The sequence below is a fragment of the Medicago sativa genome, chromosome 1 (genome assembly GCF_051527215.1).
Source record: "Medicago sativa cultivar Bolivia chromosome 1, Bolivia_mono, whole genome shotgun sequence".
In the NCBI taxonomy this organism is placed as follows: Eukaryota; Viridiplantae; Streptophyta; class Magnoliopsida; order Fabales; family Fabaceae; genus Medicago; species Medicago sativa.
In genome coordinates, this window is record NC_140749.1 from 80,755,275 (window position 1) to 80,778,068 (window position 22,794).

The 22,794-nt window shown below is 32.5% G+C and overlaps 3 protein-coding genes and 1 long non-coding RNA gene across 14 annotated transcripts; all 4 read right to left on the reverse strand.

Moving 5' to 3' along the window:
* Positions 1–231: 231 nt before the first annotated feature.
* LOC146958004 (ATPase GET3B-like) lies at positions 232–4,548 on the reverse strand. 2 transcript variants are annotated; one of them, XM_085739656.1, is made up of 12 exons: positions 4,326–4,548; positions 3,456–3,667; positions 3,287–3,349; positions 3,022–3,135; positions 2,286–2,360; positions 2,128–2,196; positions 1,979–2,044; positions 1,653–1,727; positions 1,473–1,571; positions 1,018–1,152; positions 675–832; positions 232–484 (listed from the first exon to the last, which is right to left on the reverse strand). In XM_085739656.1, exons 1-11 carry the CDS (start codon positions 4,498–4,500, stop codon positions 695–697), a joined length of 1,221 nt encoding a protein of 406 aa, XP_085595782.1. In that variant the 5' UTR covers positions 4,501–4,548; the 3' UTR covers positions 232–484; positions 675–694. The 2 variants fall into 2 exon arrangements, with proteins under 2 accessions (XP_085595782.1, XP_085595783.1); XM_085739657.1 differs by having other exon boundaries at positions 232–496.
* A 4,436-nt stretch (positions 4,549–8,984) lies between these two features.
* ZR3 (Zim17-type zinc finger protein) lies at positions 8,985–10,941 on the reverse strand. The gene is made up of 2 exons (XM_085739672.1): positions 10,722–10,941; positions 8,985–9,667 (listed from the first exon to the last, which is right to left on the reverse strand). Exons 1-2 carry the CDS (start codon positions 10,801–10,803, stop codon positions 9,150–9,152), a joined length of 600 nt encoding a protein of 199 aa, XP_085595798.1. The 5' UTR covers positions 10,804–10,941; the 3' UTR covers positions 8,985–9,149.
* Positions 10,942–13,052: 2,111 nt separating this feature from the next.
* LOC146958006 (lysM domain receptor-like kinase 3) lies at positions 13,053–22,334 on the reverse strand. Its single transcript, XM_085739673.1, has 2 exons — positions 22,233–22,334; positions 13,053–14,559 (listed from the first exon to the last, which is right to left on the reverse strand). Exons 1-2 carry the CDS (start codon positions 22,242–22,244, stop codon positions 13,249–13,251), a joined length of 1,323 nt encoding a protein of 440 aa, XP_085595799.1. The 5' UTR covers positions 22,245–22,334; the 3' UTR covers positions 13,053–13,248.
* LOC146958007 (uncharacterized) lies at positions 16,267–22,087 on the reverse strand. 10 transcript variants are annotated; one of them, XR_015024506.1, is made up of 18 exons: positions 21,895–22,087; positions 21,712–21,766; positions 21,451–21,506; positions 21,316–21,346; positions 21,147–21,234; positions 20,919–21,064; positions 20,702–20,786; positions 20,438–20,560; positions 19,957–20,037; positions 19,667–19,738; positions 19,210–19,271; positions 19,077–19,139; positions 18,732–18,799; positions 18,566–18,633; positions 17,650–18,353; positions 17,254–17,323; positions 17,081–17,162; positions 16,267–16,551 (listed from the first exon to the last, which is right to left on the reverse strand). It is a non-coding gene; the product is annotated as an uncharacterized LOC146958007 (long non-coding RNA). The 10 variants fall into 10 exon arrangements; XR_015024509.1 differs by having other exon boundaries at positions 17,650–17,711; positions 17,837–18,353; positions 19,077–19,271; positions 19,590–19,738; XR_015024508.1 differs by having other exon boundaries at positions 17,254–17,336; positions 17,650–17,711; positions 17,837–18,353; positions 19,077–19,271; positions 19,590–19,738.
* Positions 22,335–22,794: the final 460 nt, after the last annotated feature.

The following is a 22,794-nucleotide window of genomic DNA, read 5'->3' on the forward strand; positions in this document are numbered from 1 at the left end:
AATGTTTATTAATTTATACTACTTTGTTCCATGTTATGTCATTTTGGCAAAAGTAAAAGAAAATTATGGTTCATATAAAAATGTCAAAGCACATGCTCGTCAAGTTTGAAATCATTTATCTGTTTAAGATGTCATCAACCATGTAATACTAAATGGATGATGGTGTCACCACCAAAAAAATCAAATGGATGATTTTGTAAATTAATTCAGCTTCAAAGTTTAATACAAATATACAGTGAAAACTGGCATTTCATATGGAATAAAATAATAATAAGCAAAAGCCCAAGTGTGGGAATGAGAGCTGAAAAAATAGCTTCATATACAAGTTAGTTGATTAGGGAATATACAATAACTAGTTTCTTTTCTTTTAGAAATGTATGTATTAAAAAAATACTTTCTGGCTCCTCCAGCAGCTACCACTTGACTGTATAAATCTGATAAGCCTTCATGTCCTGTGTGCTCTTGTTATGGGTTCTTCACAAAACTGTCAAATGCACTACATTACTAAATTTAACCAATAGTGATAGTAAAGAAAAGAAGAAATTTTAATTTTGACTACATCTAAATAAGATATAATTTGATTCGAAGTATATTTTGGCTCGAAGTTATTATAGTCTATAGTAAATTTAATAGAGTAAACTAGTCTCAAATACTGCTATGAATGATAGACTTACTTGAATAACTGTGTGATTAGTTATTTCCAGATAATGTCACCCAGAAATTTGAGAGCAGGAACACCTCTTATCTCAACATCAACAAGTGGTGCTTGGATCATCGATAAGCTGGAGAGTTCTGGATCACTCTGAATCATATCAAGAGCACGTGTTTGATCCTGAAAAAGTTAGCTAGCAGTAAGAATTCACTCTTCAAAACTTAGGGCATACTAATCTTGTTTGATACATGTTTATCTATAAGTTGTCTCATCTATAGTCACATTGTCTTATTAATTGAACTACAATATAGTTCACCACTCAGCTCAAGCATGTGGAAAAATAGAATAGCAAAGAGTTTAAGCACCTTTCTTTTCATAGCACAAAACTTGCAATCAGATGCGGATGGTGGAAGAAGCTGATTGACAATGAGTCTCTTCACAGGAACGCTTTCTTTCTTCAATGAGGCACTCAATCTGGATGACTCATTAACTGCCATCACCTAGGGGAATAAAGACATATTTAAATGATTACTTAGCCTCTTTCCAACACAATGAATATGAAGTTTAAGAACTAAATAATGAAGTTAAATATCATTCAGTTGGTAAACTGCAACAACGGAAAAGCCTTTTCTCACTAGGTGAAATTGGTTACATAAAACGAACAATGACATCGTGTTCGGTGAAAAACCACCCATTTGGATTTATACCAGGAATCTGAAGTCCTTAAATCAGTCTTGGCAGTGATGGTTACATTAAACTAAAATAAAGTCAGTTTATCATTATATGCATCAGTTATTCAATTATTATTTCTAGGTCATACCGTGGGGATTGTAACAATAACAAATTCTGTTGAATCAGTGTCACGAAAAAGCTCGCGCACTTTTATCATCCTCTCCCTAAGCTTCTCCAATTTGTCAGCCTGTACCATCAAGATATGACAAATGTTAAGCACATTAAGATGAAACTAAATGCAACAGTAGCCCAACAATATAAATCTTACAGCATCTTGACGAGGATTTTCTTGCCCGAACACAGATTTAATTGCAGAGGTAGCAGAAGCTATCTTTTGTCTTAGCTGCAGCAGAATAATTGGTATCAACAGCCATACAGGATCACTCAAAGAATGGAACTCAACTCAGAAGTAAAAAAAAAAGTGTTAAGGGTAGGGAAAGAGAATCTGAATTACTCTTTTATATTGTCCTTATTGTTCACTTAGTAGAAGATTAAATTTGTTTGAAGCATTGCAAGAACATAAATTTTGAATCAATTAAATTAAGGAATATGGATGTGTGTATGGTTTTCATTAATTAAAATTAGCGATCTTACCTTTAGTATCTTCCCGATGGATGCATCCAAGAAATCAGGCAAGGACAATAAACGTAATGTATGACCCTGTTCAGGAAAATGGGTAAATTCTATCAGATAATGTCCAAAAACAAAGATGTGAAATATTTAACTACTGGCATTATACTTACTGTAGGTGCCGTATCAAATACAATTCGAGTGAACATATTATATTCTTGTGATTCAAGAAATTGTATAACCTGGCAAGAAGGTTTTAACTGTTAGTAGAGTGAAAACGGATTGTATTGCACAAATAAGTAAATCACCATAAAGCATAAAAAATGCATGCCTTGGAAATCGCAATAGCTTCATCCAGTCCAGGAGGAGGTGTATCCAGTAACTCTCCCAGTTTTAGCTCTCCTAACTTTTGCAGTCAAAGAATGAAACAACGCGTCTTAGAGAAGGAAGCTTGTAATGAAGCAGAATCAGTTATCTTCTGGTATTTTCTAGTTATAATATTAATCTTGTTTCACGAGATCTCATAAAATTTAAATAGCTTAAGGTGTGCTGCCGGTGGTAAATATGATAATTAATTTATTCGAAAAGTGAATTATATGTTAGCTTTAACATGAATTTATGGAATAGAAAACAAAATCATTGATGTGACTGTTCAAGAACAATATACAGTATTCATGAAGCATTCTTTCAATCCAGCAGCGGAGTTTGTTCAATACTATTACTCATTCTAGGAGAAGTATTGAACACATATGTTAAATCAAAATCAATCCAAACACAGATGTTATTCCTAACTATATCGATTCCTTTTATGCTACAGAGCTGCACTCTAAATCAATTCTTCAGAATTAATATCTAAGTTATATTTCAAAGATGTCTATGCAACCTATCATTTGTGAATGATATGTATGTATGTGCCTGCCTATATGATGGCAAGTTGCTTACATATAAAAGAACTATAGTTCTGACAGAAAAGTTGTAATTTTAAAGGACTCGTCAACCTTGAAAATTCACAGCATAAAATATACCCTTGGATAAAATACATAACCATACATCTCAATAAGTTTTACCTGGTCTACTATCATTCCAAGACCCATGCCATCCATGAAATCTTTGACTCCAGTACTTCCACCGTTTTGTTTAGCTACATCTCGAAAATCTTCCCTAGCCTTCTCAGGGTTTATCTGTAATTTTACAAAAACATAAGCAGTGTAACCTTAAATGGTACACATATAGTTCACAAAAATAACAGTCATATTCTTTCAAAAAAAAAAAAAAATAACAGTCATATCATTAAGTATAATATTGATATATTATACAGAAATGCCAGCTTACTTCAAGAGCGAAAAGTGGATAATCAGGTCCATCCACCTGTACCAATGCTCCCCCTGTCAAATCCTATAGTAAAGTAGGGAAAACTTATGTTATGCAGAGCACACATAAAACCAGAATTTTAATCACCTAGCTCATAAGTAACATCGGAACTAGAAATCATGTAATTAACCTGAGCAAAAGAATCGCTCAAAGAATGTGCAGGATCAGTGGAAACCACGAGAGTAGGGTGTCCATTATTTGCAAATTTAACAGCAAGTGAAGCAGCACAACTTGTCTTCCCTACCCCTCCTTTCCCACCTAGCATGTAATACTTCCTCTCAGTCCCAGCAACCATGTCGTCAAACCCCGATATAGATTCTGTAGGAGCAGCCACTGATCTCACTGACAACAAAAATAAGGTAATAATCATAAAAATATGTTGACAAATTCTCAACAGAGATATCAATCAACACAAATGACCAAAGCATAGCACTTTCTGACAATCCTACCTCAAAGAAAACCCAAACACATCACGAAATGTCAAATTTAAAGCAAAGCTACTACGATAGCTAAAGTGCCCATTAGCTTATGTAGCATTGACACTTCAAATTGAAGGTGTATCGGTGTCAGACACCAATACAACACCCAAACAGTGGTTACATTAAATTACAATTAATATTCTCAAATTATTACTGATGTCAACGTGCCAGTGCCATCATCGATCATCCATATGAAATAGAATTAAACCATCACCTAAATTATGCTCCAAATTAAACAAATTATCTAAAAAATAATAACAAACCTACCCATTTAATTTAAAAAAAAAAAGTAAAGAAATGAGATTCCAGCGCAAAATATGATAAGAAAAATCAGAAACAATAACCCCTCTTTGATGTCTCTTTCTTTACCCATTTGCAATAACTAGATGAATTAAATGGGCAAGAAATAAAAGAAAAAACATTCACTGGGCTAGTCCAATATTCAATTTAATAACAAGCTAGTGACAATTCATTGATTCAAGCAATAAAAACATTGAATAAAAAGAAAGAAAGAAAAAAACCTTGAAAAGACTTGGTGGGTTGCTTAGTGGAAGCGTGCAAAGAAACAAAGGAGGATGCTTTGTGAAAAGGAAAGAGAGGAGATGGGGTGGGATGGAAGGAGAGAGCACCCTTGATGGACATTGAATTTGTTATGCGAAGAGAAGAAGCAGAAGAAGAGTGGCACGCCATATTCATCTTCAATCCTTTCTTTCTTTCGTTTTGGTTTAGTTTACTCTATTTCTTGCTTATGACACTTTTTTTTCCCTTGATTCAAATACGTCCACGGCAAATGAAGAAAACACACAAAATAAAGATAGACTTAAGCAAATGCCAAAAAATAAGATTTCCCATTAATATAATAAGGTAACATTATAAAAATTGTTATAAATATTATAGTGGATGTCCAAATAGCAAATGGGTTAATGGGCTATACTACTAGATCATTGGGCTTAGTTCATAAGCTATTCTATTTCCCTATAAATAGAGTTCATTTGTAACATTCTCAACTACATCAGAGAATAATAATAATTCTCTCTATTCTCTCTTCTTCTCCTTCTCTCTATTATTGTTTCTATTTACTTAGTTTTATAACACGTTATCAGCACGCTCTAATCAACTAAGAAGGTGAATAGTTCTTCTTAATCTATTATAATAAGTTGTAATTTTGTATCGATGATTATAGGCTATTGTTGCAATTCCATCAATTTGGAATCAATACCTTATAGATACATATTATTGTTATTATACAAATTATATAGTGTTTGTTTGTTTTTCATTAAACATTCATGCATCCCTAAGGATTGCATAAAAGATTGATCACATCTATAATATAGCTCCCGAAGAACTATATTCAAAAAGGAACGCATCCCTGAAGGATTGCTTAAAATCTCAAATTGTTTTCCAATGAATTCCTGATGAATTCAAAGGTGCTGTATCCCTGAAGGATTACTTAAAAACTCAATTTTTTTCAATGAATTCCTGGTGAATTCAAAGGTATTGCATCCCTGAAGGATTGCTTAGAAACACAATTTTTACGGTGCATCCTTGAAGGATTGCACAAATGAATGGATTAGATTTATATTATTTTTTTTATCAAGATTTGATTTAGTATATAGTTCTTAAAGAACTTAAAAGAAACTATTTTTTTTCCACCATGAATTCCTGCAGAATTCAACGTCCATGCATCCTTGAAGGATTGCACAAGGATTGATTTTTTTTTTTAGAAGGCATAAGAATTTATCGCATATTGAGATATATTATAAAGTTCCTGAAGAACTCAATATTATTCTGAGTGAATTCTGGAAGAATTCAATTCAATAGTGAAGCATCTATAAAAGATTGTCAAAAGAATTGATATGATTGTGTAGAACTTGAACTCAATTTGTTTTTACAATAAGTAACAAGAAAAATTGATTTTATGTATTTGCCCAGAGCAAATATATACATTACAGTTTATTACTATCATGTTTCAAATTGTGATGATAAACTCCACCCAGTTTAAGGTACCGTTTGGCCCGACTTATTTGTAGGTTTAAAGCTACTTTATAATTAAGTCAATATATAAGGTAGTGTTTGGCCCAGCTTTTTTTCAACTTCTTTCACCTTAAAAGTAGAAGGAGGGCCAAACACTATTTATGAAAAGCTATACAAAAAATAAGCAACTTAATTTTATAGAAGAAAATATAACCAAAAGGAGATTGAAAAAAAGTTAAAAAAAACTAGCTTTATACGAAACTTACAACTTAAGACCACTATTCGATTCCTGCCATGGATAAAACCAGCTATTTTTTTTTTAATATTTTTCATTTGAAACACCATCTATACGAGGCTACCATTAATTCCTTGCTAATCTTTAAAAAAAAAATCCTTGCTAATTAACATAATAAATACTACCATCAACGTTTTTTCCCCAGCTAATTAACATAATGAATACTACTTGTTTCTTCAAAAAAAACATAATGAATACTACTTGCTAATTAACATAATAAATTACTCAAAAAAAATTAACATAATAAATACCACTCGTATAATTCCTGCTATTTTTTTTAATCTTTTCATTATTTCTCTTTCAAAAAAAAAATCTTTTCCTTCTTTCGATTAAGAAAAACGTGATTTCTCTTGTAAAAAATAGTTATTTCTAAACAATACAAAAATTATTTTATTTAAAAAAATCAGTCAGTTTTGAATTATTTTTCTGATCCACGTTTCAGAATTTTTTCTTATAAAATTGATTAAAAAAATATTCAGTATTTTAATTTTTTTATTCTATTAGCGAACTATTTTCTTCATTTGTTATATATTTTTAATGATCAATGCATTCAACAATAAAAATTAATAAATACTACAAAAAATTCCAAATACATATATTAGTTTAAAGATGGTTTTTAAGTTAAAAAAATATAAAATTGCCAAACACCTTTAACTTTTTTATTAAAGGACTTTACTTATAGGTTCTTTAGGAGAGAAATTGGTTTCTTGATTACATGCCTTGCAATTTTAAAAGAGAAATATGTGACAAGTTTTCTTTGTTTTGCTTTTATTTGCATAACAATCATTATTCGAAAGAAAAATGCCATATTAATTCGTTTTAATGTAATTAATTGACATTACAAGATAAATGAATTTGTCTTAATGTGATTAATTGCCTTGTTAATTTGTTAAGAGATAATATTCCTGTTTTTGAAATATTAATTTGTGTGCTTGTAATGAGAAGCAAATTTTAAAAGCATATAAGCAAATTTTAAAATGGAAATATATGTGGTTTTTTTTAATCAACGTGACAAGAAGTAAATAATTGATATGTTTTGTCGTGATTTTGATTGTAATAATTCTCTTGATATGCTTCTAAAACATTTGAATTTGTAATAAGACTTGTCTTTAAATATGAGATCACATCATTAATTAGGTCTTCATTTTCATAATTAAGATTTTATTATTGTAATTATTATTATTATTATTATCCCTGAAGGAATTGCAACAATAGCCTATAATCATCGATACAAAATTACAACTTATTATAATAGATTAAGAAGAACTATTCACCTTCTTAGTTGATTAGAGCGTGCTGATAACGTGTTATAAAACTAAGTAAATAGAAACAACAATAGAGAGAAAGAGAAGAAGAGAGAATAGAGAGAAGTATTATTATTTTCTGATGTAGTTGAGAATGTTACAAATGAGCTCTATTTATAGGGAAATAGAATAGCTTATGGACTAAGCTCAATGATCTAGTAGTATAGCCCATTAACCCATTTGCTATTTGGACATCCACTATAATATTTATAACAAAAATGAAGAAATTGGATTGAATAATTATGTAAAATAGTTTTATATTATTATAAGTACATAGTAAAATATAACATTGGCATACAAAAAGGGAGGATTCAAATCCCAACATTTGATTTCATCAATATTAACATTTTCCTCTTAAAAAAAATCAATCCTAACATTTCATTGTGTCAATGCTACATTCAATTTTAGAAGGTTTGTGATCTAACACTCGGTGTTATAAAATTTTATACTATATTTTAGAAAAATGTTATTTAGAGATGAGGAAATTCTCTAGTATCATATGAGAGTTATGTGCAATCCAAACCATTGATTTGGTAGCAGAGAAAAAAAATGAAAAAAATTAAAAATTAAAAAAGGGATAAATGGATTTAAGGGTAGAGATCTCTCCAATTGAAAAATATATCTTGATTGATTGTATTGTTTCGAATATCTTGAAACATTATAATATGATAGACTTAAATAATTCATGCAACATACACTTTTTTTTTTTATATAAGAAAAATTTAGAGTGATGAAATTATGCCCTAATACAAAGCACATACGACTTTACAACTTTAATAAACAAATTACATTTACCTTCCTTAAAATAAAAAATTACATTTACCTACCTATCTCCAAGAACATTTGCAGACAAAGACTTGTTTTAAACGTGTAAAGTAGTAATATATGCTTATACTATCTTTGTTTTGGTTTTAGTTCCTTTCATTTGGTCTAAGTTGAAATAGCTTCTATATAATTTTAGTTCCTAAAGTTATAAATAAACCTTACTTTATCAGAATTATTTAGAGTTGAATCAATTTTTTTTTTGTTGAAGAAAGCTGAATCAAATACTATAAACGATTGTTTTACAACTCATTAAATATTAGAAAATAATGTGACGGCAGACCCATAAACGGTCATTCTACATTCTTCCTTAAACTCTGCAACATTTTCATTTTCAACCGCCTTCACTTTTTTCCTTTCTTCCTCCACTTTCTCTGTTTCAGTTTACTGTCATTCTTTTAAATTGATGTACTACAAAATTTGATTTCGATTGTTGTTTTTCCAGGATTTAGCTCCTTCAAGATGGTCTATTCGTATATGAGTGGGGTTAAGATTCTTGTTTTGCATGGATTCCTTACGGTCAGATTTGAGATAACATTAGAAAGCGTAATACACTAAACTTCCATGATGGTAGAATCTGATCTGGGATCAGCATTCTCCCTTGTGCCAAAGAGTATCTACATAATGGGAATATGATATAATGATTCAAAAAAATCCCATAATACCAGGGCAGACATGATAAACAATATAAGATCTTATCAATAAAATCTCATTATACCACCAGACTGTATCTTTGAATGTGACAATGAAAAATATTTCAGGATGCACCAAAACAATTAAAGATATAAGATAACATCACACTGAGTGACACTTTTTAATATCGGAATAATCAAGAGACGCTAATAAAAATACGAGTTTACAAACACCAACAATTGTTTCCTCAAAAACAAATAGCAAAAATTATTACATCCCCTTACCCTTCCAATATCTCAGTGCTACCCTAATGCAACTTATATATTTGGTGAAATTGTACCCTTCAAAGATTGTTTTCCAGCTATATCTTCAAATGTAGCATTCAGTGTATCAATTGACCCTCTTTTAACTTCTTCTCCATGAGAAGCCAGGAAGTCCTCAACGGTTCCTTTTTCACCAAACCATCCACGGTGATCTGCAATCAAGTGAAGATTATTACATCCCCCGCACCTTGCTATTACAACTCCTTTCTCATAAGATTCGCGACAAAATGTCTTTACCGACCTCGTTTCACAGACCTTGCAGGTGAAAACCATAGCAAGATCATGTCTTGAGGATACTTTCACACTAAAACCAGCAGAATCCTTGATGGCAGAGTCCTCGGTAAGGCTCATGGATGTAGGGACGTTATTCACACCAGACTTCAAGGTGTCAGCTTCATTGATTTTTACATCTTCACAGATATTTTGATTTAGATTTGTCTGTGTCGAGACCCCCTTTTTGAGAATTCCACATCTGTTTAATATTGCATTGATAGAAGAATGCCCAGAGGATGCTGCCCAAAAACACAATGGAATATTAATGAGAAAAACTTACACATGGGAGTGCTAGTACAAAATCATCTACTTTTATGCATAAGCGCAAGCTCTTACATGAATAAATAGGAAGACATCAGATTGTTTAGAGCAGGTTCAACTTAAGTTAATAACAATACCTACTTTCTCCACTATTATTCTGAAGAAAACACTGTTTGTTTCACGATTTAGGAGAAGCAATAATAAAATATAACCACTTCACATAAGTTTGCTTTGGTTTTGAAGATAATTTTGAACCAGATCAGTTAATGAACCAGAAAGTTTATTAATTCAAGGTTTAGAATCAAACAATGTGATAGACGGCCAATCATAAAGGTGCAAGTAAGAAGGTAAAATAGGTAAAGGGTTTATAACGAATCGTAAGTGTCCATAAATAATAGGAATGTTAGAGTTAGTAGGGAGTTAGAAAAGGACTGTTGTAGGAGAGAGGGTGCTCTCCAACATCACCTTGATCTATTCATTCATTCATCTATTAACACGGCCAAAGTCATCATCTCCTTTAACAATTTTGGCTTTGAACTCTTACTTCAGCCAAATTTCCCTTAATCAGTTGAACTTATGGCAATATTGAACCATTTTTGTGCAGTGTCACATACTCAAGTAAAAAATATAACAAATAATGAAATGAGGAATCAAATTGAAATAGAAAAGGAGAAGTTACAAATCCATGCTTGCACTGTAACGTTTAACCTTAGGTTCAGTTGAGCAGCTGATTAGTTGCTGTTTACTACTTAGGTTCAGTTTGGATTGCCTTATTTGAGCGAGCTTATCTACTAGCATAAATTTAGTGAGACTGTTTGGGGAAACTTATAAAAACAACTTATATGTGCTATAAGCTATAAATATAAAGCAGCCCATAATTGTTTCAATTGACTTATGATTATTAGCACAGTAGATTGCTAAGCACAACCAGTTGAGCCAAATTACTAAAAGAATATTATTGTGAATAATGAAACCCTAAAATTGGAGAAAGAAGGGAAAAAGGGTAGAGAGTTGAGATGATGAATTGGATACCTTGAAAGATGGGGTGGCGATCATGATGAAATGATTGAGTTGCAACGAAACGCCTCTGTAAAAACCTCGCCAACGCCGACATGGCTATTCTAATTCTATGCTCTACGTACTGTTCACTCAATTTTTATGCGATTTTTGGTTTAATTTCAGGTTCCGGAGGTTTCTTATTGAACACCCAATTCCAGGTGTCGTGTTCGATACCCAAATATTCCAAATAGATACCCCCAAAAATCTCCATATATCTCTATTTTACGCACGCACCACATTTTTCAAAAATTAATAAAAATAGAAAAATATCTAAGAATTCCATATTTTGTAGATTTTTATTTTTATAGTTTAATTTAATTAATTAATTAATTAATGTACATTGTCATGGCAAAAAAGTTTTGCTATCTCCTAAAAAAAAAAAAAAAGTTATGTATTTATATCTTTTTAACAATTTTCTCTTTCTCAAGCTCATTTTCAAAACAATTTGTTTTAAGATGATTGATTGGATGTGCATCTCTTTAATCCGCAAGTCCTTAGAACACAAGTTGTAAGACTTGATCGTTTTAAAAGTTCTTTTTCAAAACTATTTTGTACATCTCTTTAGAGTCTTTAGAACACGAGCCGATTTTAATAAACACTGGTGGCGACTACGTTGTTTTTCGAGCAACCTCGAAATTTTAGGCCGCTTCAAGACTTGTTATTGATTTGATATTAACATTTAATTTACTTAAGTATTTAGAAAGAATTCTGCCGAAAAGAAAATCTTTAGAAAGAATGGGTAATGTGACATCTCAAATTTAGTAAAATGGATCATCTCCTACCTTTTTCTCTCATGCCCTCTCTTTACCCTCTATCTCTCTCTTAATCATACTCTTTATGTTAACCTGTATTTTCAACACACTTAATTCGACAGGAAAAAATATTATGTCAATATGGAATTGGTATTTGGTTACATTCTAAATGGTTGTTGGTTCGACAGATTTGGGGGCACTTGACATATTTGGGATTATGGAGTCATTAGCTTTGAGTACAGAAGAATCATTTGCAAAAGGATAAAGATCAAATAACTAGCATCGAAGACACATGGAAGATTATCAGAAACCTCTGAGAGACATGGCATGACAGGCGTCAAATGCATAATGACTGTTATGTTTAGTTACTTTTTACTGCTCCCTCCGTCCCTATATGTAAACCCCCTTTGCCTTTTTCACATTTCTTAAGAAAAGTTGTTAGTGTAATTAATGTGTCTATTTTGTGTGTTAATATTACCAAATTGTCCTTTGTTTGTATGTGTATTAAATTTGACTTTACATATTTCAAGACAAGTTAGTAGTATTAATTAGGGGCATGTTTAGGAAAAAAATAATAAATGCATCTAGTAATTTGAAAAGGAGTTTACAATTAGGGACAAATATAAAATCAAATGGGTGGTTACATATAGGGACAGAGGGAGTAGTATACATAGTAGTTTCTGTATAGGAAAAAGAGCTCGTGAATCATTTCCAAAAATCCTTAAACACTCAAAGTATGCATGTCAAAGAGTGAAACGAGTCATGGAAGACAAATGTATGATTATGTGTACCATGTTTTATTCATTTAATCAAATATTTTTCTTTTTAAAATTGTTTTGTATTTACTTTCAGTTTGCATTTACTTTTGAACAAACATTCTATTTCGAATTAGTCGAAATAGTTACCTGAACTTATATTTTTTCTATCAAATTTATGAACATTCAAACATTTCTGAGAAATATTGCACAAATATGTTCTTAAGATTTACTAGTTTGATCCTGCAAGTAACAAATTTTAAAACTAACGATTGTTTACCAAAAACACCTGTAAACAATATGTTATTTAAAGACATATTAGAAAATCGAATTAGCCGTCACCGTGAACTTAACTTAGTTGGTAAAGACATAATATAATACATGCAAGAGTCGAAGTTTGAACCTAAACATCCCACTTATTCACAACCACTAAACTACTTAAAAAAAATCAAATTAACCAGGCTTATCAACTTTTAATCTCAAAGGTCCAACTTCAAATATTTTTTAAAATCGAATTAACTTGGTTTATATAATGTCTTGTATAGAGGGGTTAATATACCAGTTGAGACATCCTTTAGAAATACCAGTTGAGACATTCCATCAAACTTTGTTATGTAAAATAAAAATGTGTTTTTAAAATAACTCTCTCATACTCAAATGTGTTTTTATTCTCTTTTTTTTTTCTTTCTCTCTCTATTCTTTTTATCCAATAAGAAGAGAGGAAAAATGGTTGTCACAAAAGCTGTATAAAATTGACTGTACAAATATCACTCTTCAAAATAAAAATGCTTACCGAATTTTCTTGTATGCAATTTTCTCCTATATTATTGACATTTATCAGAATGTACAAAATCTAACACATTTTTTTGTAATAAAAACAAGTATACGATCGGTTAATCTATCATTTTAAATGGAGTTAAAAACTACTATAAAAAAAAAAGATGGTGGATTACCTAACAAAAAAGTAAAGAATAAACAAAATAAAAGCTAGGGTCACCGTGGGGCCAATGAAACCGAAAAATCAATGTTAGTCCCCAATTTCTCGTCCCACTCTTTCGACTCCAAATACAACTTGGACACTTCCATCGAAACCCGACCCATATCCGGTCTCTCATTCGGATCATCCCCAACACACTCTAACCCGACCCGAATTATTTTCTCAGCAACATCCATCGGAAACGAATCCTTCAACCTCCGATCAACCCATTTTCTCACACCACCGTGCTCCTTCCACGCTTCCCTCGCCGTCTCCACCACACTCACCCTCTTATACCCGCCGTCATTTCCCTCCAATTCAAATCTCACCGCTTCTTCCCCGCTCAGAATCTCCAAAACCACCACACCGAACGCATACACGTCGGTTTTCTGCGTCGCCACGCCGGTAACAAGAAATTCCGGCGCCATATACCCCCTCGTTCCCTCAAATCGCACTCCCTTGCTACTGGACTTCTTCAACTTCCTCCCGGAGTCCGATCCAGCAGTATCACCGACAGACTCGCCGCAAAGCTCCGACGTACCGAAGTGACAAATCTTCACACCGAAATTCTCCTCTGCAACGATGATGCTAGAGCTTTTAATATGATTATGAACAAAACCAGAACCAGAACCAGCAAAATTATGGACGTAATCAAGACCGTGAGCGAGATCGGAAGCAATTAACATCCTCGAAGTCCATGTATTAAGATCGGTGAAGCTAGGATTACGACGATTACGAAGACAATCAGAAAGGTTAGCACCGGGAACAAATTCATAAACAAGATAAATGTAGCTCCCGGAGACAGAAGCTCCGAGGAGTTTCACAAGGCTGCTATGGTGGCTCCGGCAGATAAGAGCAAGTCGATCACGAAGCTCAGGGAGGTCAATTTGACGGCGGAATTTCCGTTGAAAAACAACGACGTCGCGGTTGTGAAGAGAACAGCGGAAGGAGTTGGAGGAGAGACGGTTGGCGGAGAAGTTATTGGTGGCGGTTGAGATATCGGAGAAAGGGTAGATGTGAGGGTTTTCAGGGAGAGTATGTTTGAGGCTTGAGAGAGAAGAGTGGGTTGAAATGGAAGAAGATGATGAAGATGTTTTGGACCATTGTTTTTGCTTTGAGTTGTTGTTGTATATGTAACTTTTTGATTCTGTTATTGGAACTTCGCTGGTTGAAGATGATGGGAGATTTGAGGATGAGGATGTTGAAGTTCGTTGTGGGTGAGGGTTGTTTCTGGTTGTGGGTTGCACCACGGTGGTGTTTTTTTTCGATTTGCACATTGAACTAACACTTTCTGACTCATTTAAATGGGTATTTGTTGTTTTTTTTAACTAGTTACAAACCCGTGCTTCGCACGGGGGTTAGCTACTTTTTTGACAAAATATTATATCGGACGGATAGATTGCGAAATGACAGATAATTATAAATCATAACACAATATTTAGAGTACTCCTGCATCACGGGTTAGAAAATGAAATGTTAAAAATGGCTTATCACGAGTAACAAATGAAAACGTCAAGGACTTTATTGTAGAGAGAGATAGAAAGCAAGTTGCAGCGAAGAAAACAATTGAGAAGGCTAAACATGCATTGGAAAAGTAGTGGTTTTCAACAACTCAATAACCGTAAAGTTAATTTAGTAGAATAATTGTGAACTGTGTACTTGATTTGATCCACCACCCCTGCACTATGCAGAGTCAATCTAACCTCATGGGTACCCATTATACGGGTACTCGTGGGTATTCAGGTATCCATGGGTACCCATGGAGTTTTGAATTTATTTATTTTTTGGTACAAATAAAAACTTTTTTTAATTACCAAAAACCTCAACTTTTAAACATCCATACATAATCCGTTCAAAATTTCATAATCCTTTTTTATGGAAAAAAATCAAAAACTCCAAAAAAAAATTCATCAAACTCATAGACAATTGCAAATCCTCATCATCCAAGCCTAGAAAATAAAATTTCTTTGAAAAAAATCTCATAAAAAATGATAAGATATTGTAATTTTATAACATAAAGGACTAAATCGTGATAAAAAAAAAATAAAGGACGAAAGTGTTACCTAAAATAAAGTTAAGGGACTAAATGTGTAATTTTGTCTATAAAATTCGATCGGGGCAGTGAGGAGATAATTGAATGTATTTGAAATCCATGCATCAATTATTCTTAAGAAAAGTAAAATAAAATTATTCATACAAAGGTTATACATGTGAAATTCACATCAATGCAAATAACAAAAACAGAATTGCTATAATGTGTACTCACATTGAACCTATAGTGACATGCCATTTAAAACAAAAGTCATTGGTGAGAATTGTAGAAGAACAAACTGCTAACCAAAAACTACATCAGTAAAAGTCTTGTCTATGAACTATAGCTGATAACCTTTTGAATTGTAAAAGAATGGATAATAATTATTGTAACAAAATCTCTAAATTCAATTCAAACTTTAAAATAAATGTTTGCTATGAATTCAAAAATATTAGAATCAACAAAACGATAAGATTTTAACGGTTAAAATCATTGATATTGTTTGTATTGCTTCCAAATTTTTAGAATGTAGGCAAAAAAGTAGAAGGAAAATGGACTCAAAGGAACACAAGGGTGAGAAGTAACAATGTAAAATGTAGTGCACAATCTATCTTGCACCAAGAAAACTTATGCTGTCAAGAGCTGGTGCTCATTCTTAGTTTAGCAACAGTTTAAACTTCCTGGTTGGCAAATACTAAAACTCCACCCTGTCACAAATTGGATGTGGGAAGAGGATCATTGAATATTTTTTAAAACCATTTATCAATTATTAATTTTTTAACAGAAAAACCCATTTATGAATTAATCTTAAAGACAAATAAAATATAAATTATCCAGACAAGAATCAGACATGTGGAATTCACATCACAGAAAAATAAAAAGAGAATTGCAATAATCTGTACTCACATTGATCCCACAAAAATATGACATTCAAAACAAAGTATAGTCAATGGAAAGGAGTCATTGGTGAGTATTGTGAAATAAGGTTAGTTAAACAATAGAGGACATCAATGGCAAAAGCCTTTTCTAAATACCTTTGAACATAACATTAGTTCAATATATTTCAGTTACAACTTACAATACAATGATTGTGCCAATCCTGTTGGCATTATTGCTGAAACAGTAAACAAACATTTATACAAAAACTATATCAGAAACTCTGATACCAACATTAAAACACAGGTGTATATTCTGATTGTTTTGACGTTGCTCAAAGATCATCCACCAATACACATGCGTGGTTTTTTCAAACACAACCAACTGTTGCAGATATTAGGCCTACCATCATCTACAAAACAAGATGAAAAAATTAACGCGGATAAAATGATACATGATCGAACTATGGACCAAAATAATAATATGCATTTCAGATGCTACATATCACCACTACTGATCTATATGCTCATGCTATATAAGGATTTTCAATTCTGATTATAAGAGTATCATGTGTGTGAAATATTTTGTCTGCTGCTGCATAATTCTACTTATAAGGCCTTAGGCAAAGAGCTGTATTACTTTGCAATTAGATTTATGCATCCATTATAAGGATTCGCGCCACAGTTTCTGTTATGCATTTCCATGTCTTGAAATATATCAAAGTTCATAAGAAACTCCAGTTAGATTTTGTTAAACTAAGAATGGGATGTTCTTGATACCATATGAAGGCAATATATAAAAACTCATATTTGATATTATTTACATGAATAAGGTCTAGAACAGTACTACAGAAATTTGTGCACTATCACAAAGTGCTTGTTTCATGCCTTGAAACTAAGCAAAGGTGAAAAATTGAAAACAAGTCTTCCAAGATTACATACCATGCTCTCGAACGCCATGTGCAAAACCATCAACTTTTTTTTCCAAACATGTTCATCTTAGTCAGAACTGAATTTAATTTACCTAAAAATATAAAAAAGACCATGATCAATAATATTAAATATGAAAGAAGTATTTGATGAAATATAGATTTAGTAATGTAGATGTGTCTAACCCTTCTTTGATTTTGTGATAGACTTGCAGTATTTGCCGGTAGAATCAGGCAAGTATCTCTTTGCAGCCTTCTGACAGTTTAATCTGTTCAACATAAGAGCATGTTTAGTAAATAAATCAAATTTGAACCAATTGTATTTACTAACACGTGCAGCGTGTGAGTTTGCATCTAGTCAAAATATAAGAATAATTGAGACAGACGCTAGACATTATACTCACACATAGACAGTTGTAATAGTTTAAGAAAATAAGTATATGAATAAACCACGTGTGAGAATCATGTCGACGTCAGACACTAAACACGCATTCAATCTGAAGTATCAATGCTACATATATAGGTCAAATTTGAAAAATTAGGAAAAAGTGATACTTTTGAGTTAGTTCCGAAGATGCTTACCTCAAGAGTAGTAGCGACAGACGAAACTCTAGCAGGCTCTTTCCAGGCTCATTCTCTAGCATCTGATGTATAATAGCCAAAGAACCAACATCATCAACTGAATACCATTGTTGTTATAACTGCATCCAACAGTCAACCTGATTCTTCTTCTGAATTCTACTATTAAGAATTTGAACCAAGCACTTACCTTTAATCCTCCCATGCAAAGTTATGTAGTTAGCCTCCATGGTTAACAAAGCTCTAATATCTCTTATAGCACTATCATAATCATCTAATGCAATATACAACCAAGCCTTCAACTCTAAACAATCAGGTGAAAGCTTAAATCCTAGAAACTTATCTAACTACATAATTCATTCCTTTATTTGCTTCTCCTCAAATTTTTCCAATGCTCTATATTTATACGAAAATGAAAGGGAAAGATCAAGTTGAGTTGCAAAATCCAAATCAAAACCTTTTTCTCTTCCCATATTGCACAATGCTCTCTCTTGATACATCCAACCAACTGGTTTATACTCGAATATGAGTGAACTAATTAACTTACTTTTTTTTCTCTTTATTAATAGTCGCTATTGAGATTGCTTCTACAGACAAAAATGGGGTCCTCTGATAATTCTTATCCCCTGAATAATCCTCGTAGTTAGCTGCACAACCTAGCCATTCCATAAACAATAGTAACTCGTAATCTTCGCTCCCTCTCATAGCTGAAAGCAGGAACGAAAAGAGGAAAATAGATGAACTATGAGTTAGCAAAGTGATTTATAACCAAATTAACCAATTTGGAAATTAATATATGATAGCTTATGAAAGTTACTTGGTCCAAATTATGAAACAATGATCCATCAGTAAGTAGGCTTCTGCAAAATTAATCAAGTCATTGAGATATTTAAGAAGACTGAGTTGTTTCAGAACTTACCTCTTAAGGGAAGAATCAATGCCAATAGTAGAGCCTGATTTTGCACTTTGCTGCCATGCCAATATGAACTGCAAGTGCAATAAAGAATTACAAAGATTATGATAATAAGATATTCCATTTCCGATCATTGGACAAATGACAAGTTCGAAAACGAACGATTATATACCTTTGTAGGGCATTTTGCAACAACAAATGTTTCTGCAAGCTGTGCGGCATCTGTGTTTGATGTCACACCTGATAAAATACAAAAGTCAACATTTAGAAACGACTTTTAAAGATCTGATTGTTGCCATAAATGAAGATCCAGGAAGAATTATAATAAAATGGAAAATTAATTTGAGACAGATTAGAAATTATATAAAATTCAACTATTTAACATATAAATGGAGATTAACATTGTCTATGCTTGTCACCTATTACAATAAAAAAGATTATTCTAACTGTATAGATTGTGAGAAAATTATATGCCTCTAATTTAGATAAACTACAATGAATTTGAAATAGAACTCACCATGTGAATTAATTGAACCACTTTCTATTGTCCTTCCATTTCTCTCTCTCTCATAGTAAACACCTTCCAGATAAAGGACTGAAATCACATTCAAAGAATAATCAAACCCAGAATAAGCAACTGTTAAATTAACCTTTGTTGACTGCTTGCCATCATATCAGAAGTTGCTTGTCCATTCTCAAATTCATTGTCCATCTAAAAAAACAAAATAATCAAACCCAGAATCAGAATCAGAAAATCACAAAATAATCAAACCCAAAATAATCCAACAACATTAATTAGCATCAACATTTCATATCAGAGAAGCTAACTCATTCGTGGAGCAAATTACAGGACTGATAACCTTTTTTAAAAGCGCACAAACAAAATTTCTATAACAATCAAGAAATAAGCTTCTATACACAACCAATATAAACATTGATCTTTTCATCATTGGCTTAATAGGGTAAGAGTGAAAAGAAATGAGGAATTTAGCACTGATAGAAATAGTGAAGGAGACTTGAATAATCATACAAAATCCTCATCACTTCACAGTTTGCTAGCTGACATATTGCTTCTAAAGAAGGCTACCACAAAATGCCAGATCAAACCTCTCCTCAGGAGGATCACCAATGAAGTCAAATACAACGTCTGCATTTAAGAAATCTCCATCTGCCGTATACCTGCATAATGCATTTGAGATTAAGAAGAAGTCAAATGAAAAGTCACTACATTTTTAGAAGTCCCACACTACGAAGGCAGCTCGGTTGGTGAGCTAAGGGACATTGAAGGAGTTTAAAGTCAGAGATCTCGGATTTGATCCGGGAAACTAACATAACTTACTATTGTCTGCCTATAAAAAAACATAAAGTTGCTTTCCATTCAGTAAATAGAAATATACCCGCTCTTTGTTACTATACACTTCATCCCAGCTACTTTAGCGGCTGCTAGACCTATAGCGCTGTCCTCGACCACGACACATCTGTAAATAAGAAATAACAACATTTCATATTCAAAAGTTGCACACTCCATGCAGTTCAAAAACAAAATTAAGAAATCATATGATTCTAACTTGCTCTCATCCAAATAAAGTATTAGATAGGTTTATTTGTTTTTGAACTTGCACTCCATACACTTCAAATAGGGTTGATAATAAGTTGCTCTAAAATTTTGGTTCAAAGAAATGCCATAAAATTCTACTGTTGGTGAATAGGTTTCAGAATGTATATAACTTTCATATCCTAGAATACTCAGCACAACTAATTAACTAATCTATAATGTCTAAATGACGATAACTTCACAAGCAGACAAGCACCACCTTACAAACTAACAGAGATTTGCCATAATCTATATCCTTCAATTCATTAAAACTATCAAGGTACCATATCTAGAATGACGTCCCTTCCTCTTGGCCTCCTTCATGCGCCTAGCACAGGATAGGGAGTGAATCTTAGTTGGCTTCCTGATAATGAAGCCATCCTTAAACAACTTCCTGATGTTTTGGCCTGCAAAGAGAGAGCCACCAAACCATTTAAATAAATTGAACAAAGTTATTGTATCAGGAAAAAGTTAATGTATCAGAGCTGGAACAGGGTAACCATCATCCTCCAGGAAAGAAAATGAATAGAAAGGAGGCAAAAACAAACCATCATCCTGTAGATTGCATCATGTAATGCAGCAATTCTCTGTTATATCACGGACCATGGCGCGGCCACAATTTAAAATGTTACACTACATTAGCCAGATACATGATGTTTCAATATCAAGCAAAATTATACAAAGCCAATATAAACTAAACCGTGCACAATTTTGTTGGTAAGTTACTCCTAAATAACTTCAGTTAAATTAAAAATAGGTTCTCACTTTTTACCAAGGAATTGACCCATTCGAGCTTCCCAACTGCCACATTTGTGCAGTGTTACTCCTCTGTACTTCGAACTCCCTCTTGAGAAAACATTGATTTGTAGACGAAGTGTTTGCAAAGACTCATCTTTCGATAAATTCTTCGTCTAAGTAACAAAATATCGAAAAATTACATGATATAATCCATCTAGTTTCACATTCATCAAGTATACTTGAAAATTCTCTAACCTGTTTAAGATCATCATCATAATCATTCAAATTGAAATTTATGTAAGCACCAACTCCCCTGAATTTAATCGCAGCTCGATCATAGGCTCTGATATTCAAAATTTGGAATCAACTCAACCATAAAAAAATTAATTACACAAAAAAATTGAAAATATGTTCAAAGATTTACCTAGCAGCAACATGAGCTGTGTTAAATCCACCTACAAAAATCAAATACAAAACTAAAACAATGCCTAAAATAGTAAATCATATAATATACTAATTAGTTCCAAAATCAAAGAAAAAAATAGTCAAGTATTTATACCGTCCACCCCTAAGATGATCCTAATGATCTGTAGGACTTTTGTGTGTCATCTGATGCTGAGAAATCAAACAAAGCACAAACAAATCAGCAATAGAGAAAATCAAAAGGAAGAGAAGCAATCACACAGACTGATCAAATATAACTACAAACTCATAAAAATCTATGCAAATACAATCATAATTTCCTAAAATGAAGTGAAAAATAAAAACTTGGAAAGATAGGAACAAAAAAAAACCAGTAACATCCCAAATTGAAACTTACCCATATCTGATCCATGCCAAATGGTATTTTCAAATTCAAGGTCATCATCTCAGAACTGCAATCAACCAAAGACATACCAAAAAATCTAAATCGATTAAAAAGAAAAAATGCCTCAATCAATTAGAAGAACAAAATCGCACCAAAAAATGGGACATGCAAGCAGATCAAAGTTAAAAATCCAACCTTTGATTGATGATAGAGACAAACGGAAGAAGAAGCAAAACGAAGAAGACGTCGCACACTGAGAAAGAAGAAAATGGTGGAGATTGGTGTGTTCAACGGCGAGGTCGACGGAGGAGACGGCAAGGTGGCGGTGTGAGGAAGAAGAGAACCCGTTTTTTTGTTTACCGTGTGAGGAGAAGAGAACCGGACTGAAGAAGAAGAAGGAAGAAAGAAATTGTACCGCAACATATATATATATATATGAGGGAGATGGCCATTTACCAATTTACCAAAATACCCCTCCAAGGGCAAAATTGTCAAACGTACGGACAAGCATTTTCCTATCTAGTTTAGTAGACAAGAAACTTCATATGGTATTATGGGAAGAACAAAAAAAGTAAGTTTGGTCTTATTCTTTTTCTTCAGTTGCGTCTTGGTCGGGAAATAGATATTTGAATAAGAGAAAGACTTGCTTGGACACATGCTTTTAAACACAACATTTAGGCACCCACACACAAAAGTATATTTTATTTAATCATTTAAAAAATAAATATTATTTAATTATTTTCTCTCTTTACATTTTTCAATTATGTATGTGTGCTCAAACCTAGTGTTCAAACCTTTGTGTCCAATTAAGTATTTTCCTTTGAATAAACTATCAAATTGATCACATTTGTAAACTATTTTTATATTAATTTTTGACTTTATTAATATTTTAATCTAATCCATATCTTTATCAAACATTTTTCAATTAAATCTTTATTTTTAATGTTTTTGTCAAAGGACCTAATTGAGCAATGTTTGAGTACGATCGGACTTCTTTGACATATTAAAAGAGTCCGAGACTATTTTGAGAGTACTTTCAGATGTAAAGATCAATTTGGTGGTTTACTTTAGATATTTAGATATTTGCACTAATGA

What these genes read in the sequence shown, in the direction of transcription:
- LOC146958004 (XM_085739656.1), bottom strand. Translation starts at nt 4,500, where the DNA reads ATGAATATGGCGTGCCACTCTTCTTCTGCTTCTTCTCTTCGCATAACA. An exon ending in ACCCACCAAGTCTTTTCAAG is followed by an intron (nt 3,668 to 4,325) that starts GTTTTTTTCTTT and finishes TTTTGTTGTCAG; the next exon opens with TGAGATCAGTGGCTGCTCCT. An exon ending in TGAGCGATTCTTTTGCTCAG is followed by an intron (nt 3,350 to 3,455) that starts GTTAATTACATG and finishes ACTTTACTATAG; the next exon opens with GATTTGACAGGGGGAGCATT.
- ZR3 (XM_085739672.1), bottom strand. Translation starts at nt 10,803, where the DNA reads ATGTCGGCGTTGGCGAGGTTTTTACAGAGGCGTTTCGTTGCAACTCAA. An exon ending in TCGCCACCCCATCTTTCAAG is followed by an intron (nt 9,668 to 10,721) that starts GTATCCAATTCA and finishes GTTTTTGGGCAG; the next exon opens with CATCCTCTGGGCATTCTTCT.